The following is a 16,480-nucleotide window of genomic DNA, read 5'->3' as shown; positions in this document are numbered from 1 at the left end:
CTCCTGCCCTGGCACAGTAATACCCTCTCCTGTGTCTGTACAGTAATACCCTCTCCTGTGTCTGTACAGTAATACTCTTCCCTGCCCTGGCACAGTAATACCCTCTCCTGCCCTGGCGCAGTAATACCCTCTCCTGCCCTGGCGCAGTAGTACCCTCTCCTGCTGCGGAACGGTAATACCCTCTCCTGCTGCGGAACGGTAATACCCTCTCCTGTGTCTTTACAGTAATACCCTCTCCTGCCCTGGCACAGTAATACCCTCTCTTGTGTCTGTACAGTAATACCCTCTCTTGTGTCTGTACAGTAATACCCTCTCCTGTGTCTGTTCAGTAATACCCTCTCCTGCCGCGGCACAGTAATACCCTCTCCTGCCGCGGCACAGTAATACCCTCTTCTGTGTTTGTACAGTAATACCCTCTCCTGTGTCTGTACAGTAATACTCTCCCCTGCCCCGGCGCAGTAATACTCTCCCCTGCCCTGGCACAGTAATACCCTCTCCTGTGTCTTAACAGTAATACCCTCTCCTGCCCTGGCACAGTAATACCCTCTCCTGCTGCGGCACAGTAATACCCTCTCTTGTGTCTGTACAGTAATACCCTCTCCTGTGTCTGTACAGTAATACCCTCTCCTGTGTCTGTTCAGAAATACCCTCTCCTTCCGCGGCACAGTAATACCCTCTCCTGTGTCTGTACAGTAATACCCTCTCCTGTGTCTGTACAGTAATACCCTCTCCTGTGTCTGTTCAGTAATACTCTCCCCTGCCGCGGCACAGTAATACCCTCTCCTGTGTCTGTACAGTAATACCCTCTCCTGTGTCTGTTCAGTAATACTCTCCCCTGCCGCGGCACAGTAATACCCTCTCCTGTGTCTGTACAGTAATACTCTCCCCTGCCCCGGCGCAGTAATACCCTCTCCTGTGTCTGTACAGTAATACCCAATCCTGTGTCTGTACAGTAATACTCTCCCCTGCCCCGGCGCAGTAATACTCTCCCCTGCCTTGGCACAGTAATACCCTCTCCTGTGTCTGTACAGTAATACTCTCCCATGCCCTGGCACAGTAATACCCTCTCCTGTGTCTGTACAGTAATACTCTCCCCTGCCCTGGCACAGTAATACCCTCTCCTGTGTCTGTACAGTAATACTCTCCCATGCCCTGGCACAGTAATACCCTCTCCTGTGTCTGTACAGTAATACTCTCCCCTGCCCCGGCACAGTAATACCCTCTCCTGCCGCGGCGCAGCAATACCCTCTCCTGTGTCTGTACAGTAATACTCTCCCCTGCCCTGGCACAGTAATACCCTCTCCTGTGTCTGTACAGTAATACCCTCTCCTGCCCTGGCACAGTAATACCCTCTCCTGTATCTGTACAGTAATACTCTCCCCTGCCCCGGCGCAGTAATACTCTCCCCTGCCCTGGCACAGTAATACCCTCTCCTGTGTCTGTACAGTAATACTCTCCCATGCCCTGGCACAGTAATACCCTCTCCTGTGTCTGTACAGTAATACTCTCCCCTGCCCCGGCGCAGTAATACCCTCTCCTGTGTCTGTACAGTAATACTCTCCCCTGCCCTGGCACAGTAATACCCTCTCCTGTGTCTGTACAGTAATACTCTCCCCTGCCCCGGCGCAGTAATACCCTCTCCTGCCGCGGCGCAGCAATACCCTCTCCTGTGTCTGTACAGTAATACTCTCCCCTGCCCTGGCACAGTAATACCCTCTCCTGTGTCTTTACAGTAATACCCTCTCCTGCCCTGGCACAGTAATACCCTCTCCTGCTGCGGCACAGTAATACCCTCTCCTGTGTCTGTACAGTAATACCCTCTCCTGTGTCTCTTCAGAAATACCCTCTCCTGCCGCGGCACAGTAATACCCTCTCCTGTGTCTGTACAGTAATACCCTCTCCTGTGTCTGTACAGTAATACCCTCTCCTGTGTCTGTTCAGTAATACTCTCCCCTGCCGCGGCACAGTAATACCCTCTCCTGTGTCTGTACAGTAATACCCTCTCCTGTGTCTGTTCAGTAATACTCTCCCCTGCCGCGGCACAGTAATACCCTCTCCTGTGTCTGTACAGTAATACTCTCCCCTGCCCCGGCGCAGTAATACCCTCTCCTGTGTCTGTACAGTAATACCCAATCCTGTGTCTGTACAGTAATACTCTCCCCTGCCCCGGCGCAGTAATACTCTCCCCTGCCTTGGCACAGTAATACCCTCTCCTGTGTCTGTACAGTAATACCCTCTCCTGTGTCTGTACAGTAATACCCTCTCCTGTGTCTGTTCAGTAATACTCTCCCCTGCCGCGGCACAGTAATACCCTCTCCTGTGTCTGTACAGTAATACCCTCTCCTGTGTCTGTTCAGTAATACTCTCCCCTGCCGCGGCACAGTAATACCCTCTCCTGTGTCTGTACAGTAATACTCTCCCATGCCCTGGCACAGTAATACCCTCTCCTGTGTCTGTACAGTAATACTCTCCCCTGCCCCGGCGCAGTAATACCCTCTCCTGTGTCTGTACAGTAATACCCAATCCTGTGTCTGTACAGTAATACTCTCCCCTGCCCCGGCGCAGTAATACTCTCCCCTGCCTTGGCACAGTAATACCCTCTCCTGTGTCTGTACAGTAATACTCTCCCATGCCCTGGCACAGTAATACCCTCTCCTGTGTCTGTACAGTAATACTCTCCCCTGCCTTGGCACAGTAATACCCTCTCCTGTGTCTGTACAGTAATACTCTCCCATGCCCTGGCACAGTAATACCCTCTCCTGTGTCTGTACAGTAATACTCTCCCCTGCCCTGGCACAGTAATACCCTCTCCTGTGTCTGTACAGTAATACTCTCCCCTGCCCTGGCACAGTAATACCCTCTCCTGTGTCTGTACAGTAATACTCTCCCATGCCCTGGCACAGTAATACCCTCTCCTGTGTCTGTACAGTAATACTCTCCCCTGCCCCGACACAGTAATACCCTTTCCTGCCGCGGCGCAGCAATACCCTCTCCTGTGTCTGTACAGTAATACTCTCCCCTGCCTTGGCACAGTAATACCCTCTCCTGTGTCTGTACAGTAATACTCTCCCATGCCCTGGCACAGTAATACCCTCTCCTGTGTCTGTACAGTAATACTCTCCCATGCCCTGGCACAGTAATACCCTCTCCTGTGTCTGTACAGTAATACTCTCCCCTGCCCTGGCACAGTAATACCCTCTCCTGTGTCTGTACAGTAATACTCTCCCCTGCCCTGGCACAGTAATACCCTCTCCTGTGTCTGTACAGTAATACTCTCCCGTGCCCTGGCACAGTAATACCCTCTCCTGTGTCTGTTCAGTAATACTCTCCCCTGCCGCGGCACAGTAATACCCTCTCCTGTGTCTGTACAGTAATACTCTCCCCTGCCCCGGCGCAGTAATACCCTCTCCTGTGTCTGTACAGTAATACCCAATCCTGTGTCTGTACAGTAATACTCTCCCCTGCCCCGGCGCAGTAATACTCTCCCCTGCCTTGGCACAGTAATACCCACTCCTGTGTCTGTGCAGTAATACCCTCTCCTGTGTCTGTACAGTAATACCCTCTCCTGTGTCTGTTCAGTAATACTCTCCCCTGCCGCGGCACAGTAATACCCTCTCCTGTGTCTGTACAGTAATACCCTCTCCTGTGTCTGTTCAGTAATACTCTCCCCTGCCGCGGCACAGTAATACCCTCTCCTGTGTCTGTACAGTAATACCCTCTCCTGCCCTGGCACAGTAATACCCTCTCCTGTATCTGTACAGTAATACTCTCCCCTGCCCCGGCGCAGTAATACTCTCCCCTGCCCTGGCACAGTAATACCCTCTCCTGTGTCTGTACAGTAATACTCTCCCCTACCCTGGCACAGTAATACCCTCTCCTGTGTCTGTACAGTAATACTCTCCCCTGCCCCGGCGCAGTAATACCCTCTCCTGTGTCTGTACAGTAATACTCTCCCCTGCCCTGGCACAGTAATACCCTCTCCTGTGTCTGTACAGTAATACTCTCCCCTGCCCTGGCACAGTAATACCCTCTCCTGTGTCTGTACAGTAATACTCTCCCCTGCCCTGGCACAGTAATACCCTCTCCTGTGTCTGTACAGTAATACTCTCCCCTGCCCTGGCACAGTAATACCCTCTCCTGTGTCTGTACAGTAATACCCTCTCCTGCCCTGGCACAGTAATACCCTCTCCTGTGTCTGTACAGTAATACTCTCCCCTGCCCTGGCACAGCAATACCCTCTCCTGTGTCTGTACAGTAATACTCTCCCCTGCCCTGGCACAGTAATACCCTCTCCTGTGTCTGTACAGTAATACCCTCTCCTGCCCTGGCACAGTAATACCCTCTCCTGTATCTGTACAGTAATACTCTCCCCTGCCCCGGCGCAGTAATACTCTCCCCTGCCCTGGCGCAGCAATACCCTCTCCTGTGTCTGTACAGTAATACTCTCCCCTGCCCTGGCACAGTAATACCCTCTCCTGTGTCTGTACAGTAATACTCTCCCATGCCCTGGCACAGTAATACCCTCTCCTGTGTCTGTACAGTAATACTCTCCCCTGCCCTGGCACAGTAATACCCTCTCCTGTGTCTGTACAGTAATACTCTCCCCTGCCCTGGCACAGTAATACCCTCTCCTGTGTCTGTACAGTAATACTCTCCCCTGCCCTGGCACAGCAATACCCTCTCCTGTGTCTGTACAGTAATACTCTCCCCTGCCCTGGCACAGTAATACCCTCTCCTGTGTCTGTACAGTAATACCCTCTCCTGCCCTGTCACAGTAATACCCTCTCCTGTATCTGTACAGTAATACTCTCCCCTGCCCCGGCGCAGTAATACTCTCCCCTGCCCTGGCGCAGCAATACCCTCTCCTGTGTCTGTACAGTAATACTCTCCCCTGCCCTGGCACAGTAATACCCTCTCCTGTGTCTGTACAGTAATACTCTCCCATGCCCTGGCACAGTAATACCCTCTCCTGTGTCTGTACAGTAATACTCTCCCATGCCCTGGCACAGTAATACCCTCTCCTGTGTCTGTACAGTAATACTCTCCCCTGCCCTGGCACAGTAATACCCTCTCCTGTGTCTGTACAGTAATACTCTCCCATGCCCTGGCACAGTAATACCCTCTCCTGTGTCTGTTCAGTAATACTCTCCCCTGCCGCGGCACAGTAATACCCTCTCCTGTATCTGTACAGTAATACTCTCCCCTGCCCCGGCGCAGTAATACCCTCTCCTGTGTCTGTACAGTAATACCCAATCCTGTGTCTGTACAGTAATACTCTCCCCTGCCCCGGCGCAGTAATACTCTCCCCTGCCTTGGCACAGTAATACCCTCTCCTGTGTCTGTACAGTAATACCCTCTCCTGTGTCTGTTCAGTAATACTCTCCCCTGCCGCGGCACAGTAATACCCTCTCCTGTGTCTGTACAGTAATACCCTCTCCTGTGTCTGTTCAGTAATACTCTCCCCTGCCGCGGCACAGTAATACCCTCTCCTGTGTCTGTACAGTAATACCCTCTCCTGCCCTGGCACAGTAATACCCTCTCCTGTATCTGTACAGTAATACTCTCCCCTGCCCCGGCGCAGTAATACTCTCCCCTGCCCTGGCACAGTAATACCCTCTCCTGTGTCTGTACAGTAATACTCTCCCCTGCCCTGGCACAGTAATACCCTCTCCTGTGTCTGTACAGTAATACTCTCCCCTGCCCCGGCGCAGTAATACCCTCTCCTGTGTCTGTACAGTAATACTCTCCCCTGCCCTGGCACAGTAATACCCTCTCCTGTGTCTGTACAGTAATACTCTCCCCTGCCGCGGCACAGTAATACCCTCTCCTGTGTCTGTACAGTAATACTCTCCCCTCCCCTGCCCTGGCACAGTAATACCCTCTCCTGTGTCTGTACAGTAATACTCTCCCCTGCCCGGCGCAGTAATACCCTCTCCTGCCGCGGCGCAGTAATACCCTCTCCTGTGTCTGTACAGTAATACTCTCCCCTGCCCTGGCACAGTAATACCCTCTCCTGTGTCTGTACAGTAATACTCTCCCCTGCCCTGGCACAGTAATACCCTCTCCTGTGTCTGTACAGTAATACTCTCCCCTGCCCCGGCGCAGTAATACCCTCTCCTGTGTCTGTACAGTAATACTCTCCCCTGCCCCGGCGCTGTAATACCCTCTCCTGTGTCTGTACAGTAATACTCTCCCCTGCCCTGGCACAGTAATACCCTCTCCTGTGTCTGTACAGTAATACTCTCCCCTGCCCTGGCACAGTAATACCCTCTCCTGTGTCTGTACAGTAATACTCTCCCCTGCCCTGGCACAGTAATACCCTCTCCTGTGTCTGTACAGTAATACTCTCCCCTGCCCCGGCGCAGTAATACCCTCTCCTGTGTCTGTACAGTAATACTCTCCCCTGCCCTGGCACAGTAATACCCTCTCCTGTGTCTGTACAGTAATACTCTCCCCTACCCCGGCGCAGTAATACCCTCTCCTGCCGCGGCGCAGCAATACCCTCTCCTGTGTCTGTACAGTAATACTCTCCCCTGCCCTGGCACAGTAATACCCTCTCCTGTGTCTGTACAGTAATACTCTCCCCTGCCCTGGCACAGTAATACCCTCTCCTGTGTCTGTACAGTAATACTCTCCCCTGCCGCGGCGCAGTAATACCCTCTCCTGTGTCTGTACAGTAATACTCTCCCCTGCCCTGGCACAGTAATACCCTCTGAGCTGGTAAGTAGCCTCTGCTTTCTCTCACAGTCCTCACTGGGAATCTTCTCTGTTACAGGTGGAAGGAACATTAAGGATCGCCTGTGTACAAGGAGTAGAAGTTACTGGATAATGTCACCTGTACCTGCCTGATAGACGCTATGAGCACCCAATATTGTCCCCGCTGTTTTCACCTCCTGGACTCCTCCTCATTGTTACAGAATGGATATGCCCCGCCCCCTATACAGCGCAGGCGTCCGTAGTCCCAGCAGGAGACACTTGAGTCGGCCATTGTTGGCTTAATTTTGCAGAACACGGTGGAGAACAAATACTGACGTGTACCAAGCTGGCGTAATACTGTACATTCAATGTGACATCTCAGGTTCTGTAACGGTCTGAAAACGTCTACACTATTAGTATTATACATTGTACCGCTACTGCCAGTATACATATACATGTGCAGGGGTGCCGTCGGTCACAATCCAGACACATTGTGGTAGGTAGGCTAACCCTACTCCTTATCCTTCCCTTAACCCCCCTACCTGTAGCCTAACCCTACTCCTTCCATACCCGCAGCCTAACCCTACTCCTTCCATACCCGCAGCCTAACCCTGCTCCTTCCATACCCGCAGCCTAACCCTACTCCTTCCATACCCGCAGCCTAACCCTGCTCCTTCCATACCCGCAGCCTAACCCTGCTCCTTCCATACCCGCAGCCTAACCCTACCCCTTCCATACCCGCAGCCTAAACCTACTCCTTCCATACCCGCAGCCTAACCCTGCTCCTTCCATACCCGCAGCCTAACCCTACTCCTTATCCTTCCCTTAACCCCCCTACCTGTAGCCTAACCCTACCCCTTCCATACCCGCAGCCTAACCCTACTCCTTATCCTTCCCTTAACCCCCCTACCTGTAGCCTAACCCTACCCCTTCCATACCCGCAGCCTAACCCTACTCCTTCCATACCCGCAGCCTAACCCTGCTCCTTCCATACCCGCAGCCTAACCCTACTCCTTCCATACCCGCAGCCTAACCCTACTCCTTATCCTTCCCTTAACCCCCCTACCTGTAGCCTAACCCTAACCCTTCCATACCCGCAGCCTATCCCTACCCCTTCCATACCCACAGCCTAACCCTACTCCTTATCCTTCCCTTAACCCCCCTACCTGTAGCCTAACCCTACCCCTTCCATACCCGCAGCCTAACCCTACCCTTTCCATACCCGCAGTCTAACCCTACTCCTTACCCTCCCACTAATCTCCCTACCCACAGCCTAACCCTACCCCTTCCATACCCGCAGCCTAACCCTACTCCTTCCATACCCGCAGCCTAACCCTACCCCTTCCATACCCGCAGCCTATCCCTACCCCTTCCATACCCACAGCCTAACCCTACTCCTTATCCTTCCCTTAATCCCCCCTACCTGTAGCCTAACCTCCCTGCCCCTTCCATACCCGCTGCCTAACCCTACTCCTTATCCTTCCCTTAACCCTCCCTACCTGCAGCCTACCCCTTCCATACCCGCAGCCTAACCCTACCCCTTCCATACCCGCAGCCTAACCCTACCCCTCCATACCCGCAGCCTAACCCTGCTCCTTCCATACCCGCAGCCTAACCATACACCTTATCTTTCCCTTAACCTCTCCTTCCTGCAGCCTAACCCTACTCTTTATCCTTCCCTTAACCCTCCCTACCTGCAGCGCAACCCTTCCATATCCGAATCTTATCCCTACTCCTTATCCTTCCCTTAACCCCCGTACCTGCAGCCTAACCCTACTCCTTATCCTTCCCTTAACCCTCCCTACCTGCAGCCTAACCCTACTCCTTATCCTTCCCTTAACCCTCCCTACCTGCAGCCTAGATATAAAATACTCCATACAGAGAATAATATGGGAGTGTATATATAAAATACTCCATTCAGAGAATAATGGGGGGTGTAGATATAAAATACTCCATTCAGAGAATAATATGGGGGGTGTAGATATATAAAATACTTCATACAGAGAATAATACGGGGGTGTAGATATAAATTACTTCATACAGAGAATAATAAGGGGTGTAGATATAAAATACTCCATACAGAGAATAATATGGGGGTGTAGATATAAAATACTCCATACAGAGAATAATATGGGGGGTGTAGATATAAAATACTCCATACAGAGAATAATATGGGGGGGGGGGGGGGGGGTAGATCTAAAATACTCCATACAGAGAATAATATGTACATAGATAGATAGTAGTCAAGCGATCGATTTCTGAAAGTGTATTTATATATTTATTTAATCTATGATTGGTCAGGGCTGTGCCAGTTTTTGAACCTCAAAAGGACAGTGGCCTATCACAGAGTGGGTGTGGGAATGTGGGTGTGGCTGATCCGCTCCGGGTGGGGTTGGGATGAATCGAAGGTTGCGCTAATTTCATTTATTTATATTTTGTTTTGGAAGATCTATAAAGGCCTAATTCAGATGCAGTTGGAGCTGCGGTCACTTCTGTACGGTGACGCGACAGTGATGGCGCTGTATAGTGACGGCGCTGTATGGTGACGCGGCAGTGCCAGCGCTGTATGGTGACGCGGCAGTGACGGCGCTGTATAGTGACGCGGCAGTGACGGCGCTGTATGGTGACGCGGCAGTGACGGCGCTGTATAGTGACGCGGAAGTGACGGCGCTGTATGGTGACGCGGCAGTGACGGCGCTGTATAGTGACGCGGCAGTGACGGCGCTGTATAGTGACGCGGCAGTGACGGCGCTGTATAGTGACGCGGCAGTGCCAGCGCTGTATAGTGACGCAGCAGTGCCAGCGCTGTATGGTGACGCGGTAGTGACGCGGCAGGAAACGTCTGTTACATGTACATGCCCCCTGCTGCACTAGTGATCTGACCTGTGTCCTATGATGCAGCGTGGGATCACTGGACTCACCATCAGTGCAACCACAGAGACCCCCGGCCTCTTCCCTCCCACAATACAGCATCAGACGGTCGGTGTAATCACATCACTGTCACTTGGGATGTCGTGGATACCCCAAGAGGGAGAATAGTTGTCGGTAGGCCGGCTGTCGGGATGATGAGCGCCGGGATACTGACAGCCGGTATATCGAGTGCCACCCCTAGGTTGTATCTCACTTTGTTATGCCTGAGTACGAGATGGCCACATGAAGCCGTGCTCCTGGGAGGGGGCTACGTGAGGCCATGTTCCTGGGCGGTGGATACGTGGGTCCGTGTTCCTGGGAGGTGACCACGTGGGGCCGTGTTCTTGGATGGTGGTCACATGAGGCTGTGTTCCTGGGTGGTGGCCATGTGGGGCTGTGTTCCTGGGTGGTAGCCACGTGGGGCCGTGTTCCTGGGTGGTAGCCACGTGGGGCCGTGTTCCTGGGTGGTAGCCACGTGGGGCCATGTTCCTGGGTTGTAGCCACGTGGGGCCATGTTCCTGGGTGGTGGCCGCATGGGGCCATGTTCCTGGGAAGTGGCCACGTGAGGCCGTGTTCCTGGGAGGTGGCCACGTGAGGCCGTGTTCCTGGGAGGTGGCCACGTGAGGCCGTGTTCCTGGGAGGTGGCCACGTGAGGCCGTGTTCCTGGGAGGTGGCCACGTGAGGCCGTGTTCCTGGGAGGTGGCCACGTGAGGCCGTGTTCCTGGGAGGTGGCCACGTGAGGCCGTGTTCCTGGGAGGTGGCCACGTGAGGCCGTGCTCCTGGGAGGTGGCCGCATGGGGCCGTGCTCCTGGGAGGTGGCCGCATGGGGCCGTGTTCCTGGGTGGTGGCCGCGTGGGGCCGTGTTCCTGGGAGGTGGCCACGTGGGGCCGTGTATTTGAAGTCTATCTACTTACCTGCCTTATCTGTGTATCGGTTTTCTGACCGGTCTGTCAGTATCTCAGGGATGTATTTACGAGGCGTGATGGCGAATGCTGTTCCTAGCCATGTCTTGCATTAAGCATCCGGAATAAACGCAATCAGAAGTTCCAGGTTTTCCTGCGTCGGCGGCCTGGAGTCACAGTAGAAATTCCGTTCTCAGGATATTTCCGTTCTATGTACTGGACACTAAATGTGATCCGTGTGTAGTAATGAAAGTGCAGGATTCTAATTTTCTTATACTGTGTGCCTATGTAATAAAGGGGGTCCTAGCCCCATCCAATCATCTGCTGGCGTCCTGTCATTTCTTGGTGTCGCTGCGCAGTATTATATGGACAGTATCGGGGTATATTGGGACTGTGCAGATGTATACTGTATTATAATTCTTACAGGATCTCCTCTACGCCTGGATTCTCCATTATCTCATGATATATAGGATGGGAACCACTGTCAGGATAACAGAGAAATATATAGAAATGTGCAAAAATAGACTCTCACCCCTACAATCCGCCCTGAATACAGCGGCGAGGCTGATCTTACCCGCTAGACGTTCGCCGTCTGATGATCCGCTCTGTCAGTCCCTCCATTGGTTACCGGTATTCTACCGTATTCAATATAAAATACTTGTACATATGGCTAGTAACCAAACTGCACCAATGTACATCTCTTCGCTTATCTCTAAATATATATATATATATATATATATATATATATATATGACCCAGGGGAGGCGGCACTCGACGGACTCCACATATAAGACGACACGGTGCTGCCACTTGTACAGGGCTAACGTTTCGGATCTGTTTAATTCTTCATCAGAGTACAATAACATCAGTGTGAGACACTCACCTCTATAGATCCCTGTCCAGTGATGACGAGCACCACACAGCGCGGCAACCTCCGGCGGCAGGCCTGACGTCATCAGCTTGCGGCAGAGCCAGTCCGGTCGCTTGCGTTGCCACCCAACGAGCAGAGACAGTTACAGAACAAGAACACGTCATCATCTACACAACATTGTAACCATATAGTGTAACTGTGCATAATGTAACAGCAAAGTCAGAGTATACACCATACCAATGTCCGGGCAGATTAACCCCCGAGTGGCATTCAATATATTCACTGCCATAGCATGGTCATGGTTACCAATAGGGACGGGGCACAGTCTCACAGAGCCGGCCCTAACCAATATGATGCCCTAGGAAAGATTGTGGCTGGTGCCCCCTAACACCGCGGCTAGTTCCGCCTCTGACCTTTCACCCCTTTCTCAACATAATCACCCCTCACTCATAGCAGTCCTTTAGTGCTCCTACCTCCCTATATTTTAAATAGGAACAGTGGGCACATTCGGCGCACAACCCAAAAAGGGACGTGTTCTTGCTGGGAAGGGGCATGGCCACACAACAGTACCCCAATTCCAATTACGCCACACAGTAGTGCAACGTTATTCACATTATATCATGCGATAGTGTCCCTTGTTCATGCTACATCACACAGTAGTCCCACTTTACCTTATATACGTTACGTCTCACAGTAATGTCCCATATTCACATTACACCACACTGAATTTCTCATTATTAATATTACACCACACCATAATGATCTTTATTCACATTAGACAACACAGTAGTGCCCTTTCTATACGTTACGCCACACAGTAGAGCACCTTATACACATAATGCCACACAGTAGTAATGCCTTTATACACATAATACCACACAGTAATGCCCCTTACACATATGATACACATTATTAATGTCCTTATAAACATAATGCACCTTACACATTATGCCAACCTTTATTAATGCCCTTATACATATAATGTCCCTTACACATATACCGCACATTATTAATGCCCTTATACACATAATGACACACATAATGTCCCTTACACATATGCCGCACATTATTAATGCCCTTATACACATAATGACACACATAATGTCCCTTACACATATGCCACACATTATTAATTAATTTATACACATGACACACACAATGCCCCTTACTTACACATAAGCCGAACACTATTGCACAACCAACCCACCCACCCGCACACAGCCGCTAACACTGTGACCTCTACCTGGGGTGAGTCAGCTGGCAGCTCTAACGTTGGGCACCTTTTATGCCGAAAATGCATCTTATTTGCATTGCTGTGTGACTAGTATGCAGAAGCAGTTTCTGATGATTAAAATGATATGTGGCATGCCTATATTCTGTGTTCGACTGTGGTTGTATCTGCATACGAAATGCTATGTTACAGTGATTTCCAGGAATACTCTGTAACATAGCATTTCATATGCAGATTTATGTTAGGGTCTCCTGCCCTGTGCTGCCACGTCGTCATGGCAACCGGGGGACAAGTGCTAGTGGAGTAACCTGAGCGCAGCTGATACTCCGGTTCGGGTCTTTTGCTGTTCAGTGGTTATAGGCTCTGTGCACGGCAGGGGATCCGGTGCTGGTTTTTGTGCTCACAGTCTGTGAGGTCTGAGTGGGGCGTGGACAGCACCTGCTTTATAAGGCCTCTTTTCAGGGTAAGCAGATGCTGCTGAATCTTTGTTGGTTAGTCAGTTCATGAAAGTTAGCCAGTACTGTGTAGCTTTGTATTTGTTTGTTGCTTACTGCAAATAGGCCTGGGGATTTGGTATTACACTCTGCCAATCCAGACCTAGCAGTAAGACTGGAGTCAGTCGTTTAGCTTGCTGGGGTTCTGTTACTACTCTGTGAACTTAGCAAGTTTGCGGCTGTATTCTAAGACTTGCCTGTCTAATCCTGTCTCACTGTGCAAGGTGTCAGGGGTCAGTTTAGTGGCAGTAAGCTAAAACCTGTGCACTGCAAGTGAGAATCAGGATTGTGGAGACTCTCCTTGTGTCTATCATTCCATCTCTGTCCAAGGAGTTTACTGCCACACCCGTTGGTAACCCTTTAGGGTTTTGCTGTTGCCCTTAGCAACAGCATTTCGGGTTCTCTACGTATTAAAACACAACATCTTGCTTTTTCCATCTGTGCAGTTCTAATACAAGGGAGATACCCAGTTCCTTAGCCTCTGGGCTTCTCTGTTCACTTTGTGTCTATTTTGTTACCCTATCACCTTCTGTGTACGTTATGTCATATTCCCCAGTTTGTCTGTGAGTCCATTTGTTTTGCATAACAGTTCAAACACCAGTACATTCCTGCAGACACTGGAGTGCATAACAGTTCTGACACCAGTACTTTCCTGCAGGCACTGGTGTGCATAACAATTTAGCTGCAGTCACACACAGACTATAGGCATGCTGCATATCATTTTAATCAGCAGAAGCTGCTTGTGTCCCATGACATGCCAAACGCCCTAGGCAATTACCTAGTTTGCCTATGCCTAGGGCCGGCTCTGCAGTCACAATAGGACGCAGTTACCCATGGTTACAGTGTGACAAATGATACAGTAATAGAATGCAACAAATAATGAGTCAGGTCAAGAAGATCACATTATGGAACTGAGCACCAGACCAGGTAACTGCAGAACGTGAGGATACGGGGTCTCTGATCACTCGGGTAAACACAGAACAGGTATATAGGATGTGAGGATACGGGGTCTCTGATCACTCGGGTAAACACAGAACAGGTATATAGGATGTGAGGATACGGGGTCTCTGATCACTCGGGTAAACACAGAACAGGTATATAGGATGTGAGGATACGGGGTCTCTGATCACTCAGGTAAACGCAGAACAGGTATATAGGATGTGAGGATACGGGGTCTCTGATCACTCGGGTAAACACAGAACAGGTATATAGGATGTGAGGATACGGGGTCTCTGATCACTCGGGTAAACGCAGAACAGGTATATAGGATGTGAGGATACGGGGTCTCTGATCACTCGGGTAAACGCAGAACAGGTATATAGGATGTGAGGATACGGGGTCTCTGATCACTCGGGTAAACACAGAACAGGTATATAGGATGTGAGGATACGGGGTCTCTGATCACTCGGGTAAACACAGAACAGGTATATAGGATGTGAGGATACGGGGTCTCTGATCACTCAGGTAAACACAGAACAGGTATATAGGATGTGAGGATACGGGGTCTCTGATCACTCAGGTAAACACAGACCTGGTATATAGGATGTGAGGATACGGGGTCTCTGATCACTCGGGTAAACACAGAACAGGTATATAGGATGTGAGGATACGGAGTCTCTGATCACTCGGGTAAACGCAGAACAGGTATATAGGATGTGAGGATACGGAGTCTCTGATCACTCAGGTAACTGCAGAACAGGTATATAGGATGTGAGGATACGGAGTCTCTGATCACTCGGGTAAACACAGAACAGGTATATAGTATGTGAGGATACGGGGTCTCTGATCACTCGGGTAACTGCAGAACAGGTATATAGGATGTGAGGATACGGGATCTCTGATCACTCGGGTAACTGCAGAACAGGTATATAGGATGTGAGGATACGGGGTCTCTGATCACTCGGGTAAACACAGAACAGGTATATAGGATGTGAGGATACGGGGTCTCTGATCACTCAGGTAAACACAGAACAGGTATATAGGATGTGAGGATACGGGGTCTCTGATCACTCAGGTAAACACAGAACAGGTATATAGGATGTGAGGATACGGGGTCTCTGATCACTCGGGTAAACACAGAACAGGTATATAGGATGTGAGGATACGGGGTCTCTGATCACTCGGGTAACTGCAGAACAGGTATATAGGATGTGAGAATACGGGGTCTCTGATCACTCGGGTAACTGCAGAACAGGTATATAGGATGTGAGGATACGGGGTCTCTGATCACTCAGGTAAACACAGAACAGGTATATAGGATGTGAGGATACGGGGCCTCTGATCACTCAGGTAAACACAGAACAGGTATATAGGATGTGAGGATACGGGGTCTCTGATCACTCAGGTAAACGCGGAACAGGTATATAGGATGTGAGGATACGGGGTCTCTGATCACTCGGGTAAACGCGGAACAGGTATATAGGACGTGAGGATACGGGGTCTCTGATCACTCGGGTAACTGCAGAACAGGTATATAGGATGTGAGGATACGGAGTCTCTGATCACTCAGGTAACTGCAGAACAGGTATATAGGATGTGAGGATACGGGGTCTCTGATCACTCGGGTAAACACAGAACAGGTATATAGGAAGTGAGGATGCGGGGTCTCTGATCACTCAGGTAAACACAGAACAGGTATATAGGATGTGAGGATACGGGGTCTCTGATCACTCAGGTAAACATAGAACAGGTATATAGGATGTGAGGATACGGAGTCTCTGATCACTCAGGTAAACACAGAACAGGTATATAGGACGTGAGGATATGGAGTCTCTGATCACTCAGGTAACTGCAGAACAGGTATATAGGATGTGAGGATACGGATTCTCTGATCACTCAGGTAAACACAGAACAGGTATATAGGACGTGAGGATACGGGGTCTCTGATCACTCGGGTAACTGCAGAACAGGTATATAGGATGTGAGGATACGGGATCTCTGATCACTCAGGTAACTGCAGAACAGGTATATAGGAAGTGAGGATGCGGGGTCTCTGATCACTCAGGTAAACGCGGAACAGGTATATAGGATGTGAGGATACGGGGTCTCTGATCACTCAGGTAAACGCGGAACAGGTATATAGGACGTGAGGATACGGGGTCTCTGATCACTCGGGTAACTGCAGAACAGGTATATAGGATGTGAGGATACGGAGTCTCTGATCACTCAGGTAACTGCAGAACAGGTATATAGGATGTGAGGATACGGGGTCTCTGATCACTCGGGTAAACACAGAACAGGTATATAGGATGTGAGGATACGGGGTCTCTGATCACTCGGGTAAACACAGAACAGGTATATAGGATGTGAGGATACGGGGTCTCTGATCACTCGGGTAAACACGGAACAGGTATATAGGATGTGAGGATACGGGGTC

General features: G+C 50.5%; 1 protein-coding gene across 2 annotated transcripts in view; it reads left to right on the top strand.

Annotated features, from left to right (window-relative positions):
- LOC134983048 (glucose-6-phosphate exchanger SLC37A1-like) overlaps window positions 1-10,830 on the top strand; it is a 164,080-nt gene extending 153,250 nt beyond the window's left edge. For both annotated transcript variants that reach the window (XM_063948746.1, XM_063948747.1), the window contains exon 20: window positions 6,776-10,830. In XM_063948746.1, coding sequence (XP_063804816.1) covers window positions 6,776-6,791 — 16 coding nt within the window. In that variant the 3' untranslated portion in view covers window positions 6,792-10,830. The remainder of the gene's footprint in view (window positions 1-6,775) is intronic.
- Window positions 10,831-16,480: the final 5,650 nt, after the last annotated feature.

Source organism: Pseudophryne corroboree, assembly GCF_028390025.1.
Source record: "Pseudophryne corroboree isolate aPseCor3 chromosome 2 unlocalized genomic scaffold, aPseCor3.hap2 SUPER_2_unloc_2, whole genome shotgun sequence".
NCBI lineage: Eukaryota > Metazoa > Chordata > Amphibia > Anura > Myobatrachidae > Pseudophryne > Pseudophryne corroboree.
Note: the sequence above shows the minus strand (reverse complement) of the source record. Positions and strands in the feature narration are given on the sequence as shown.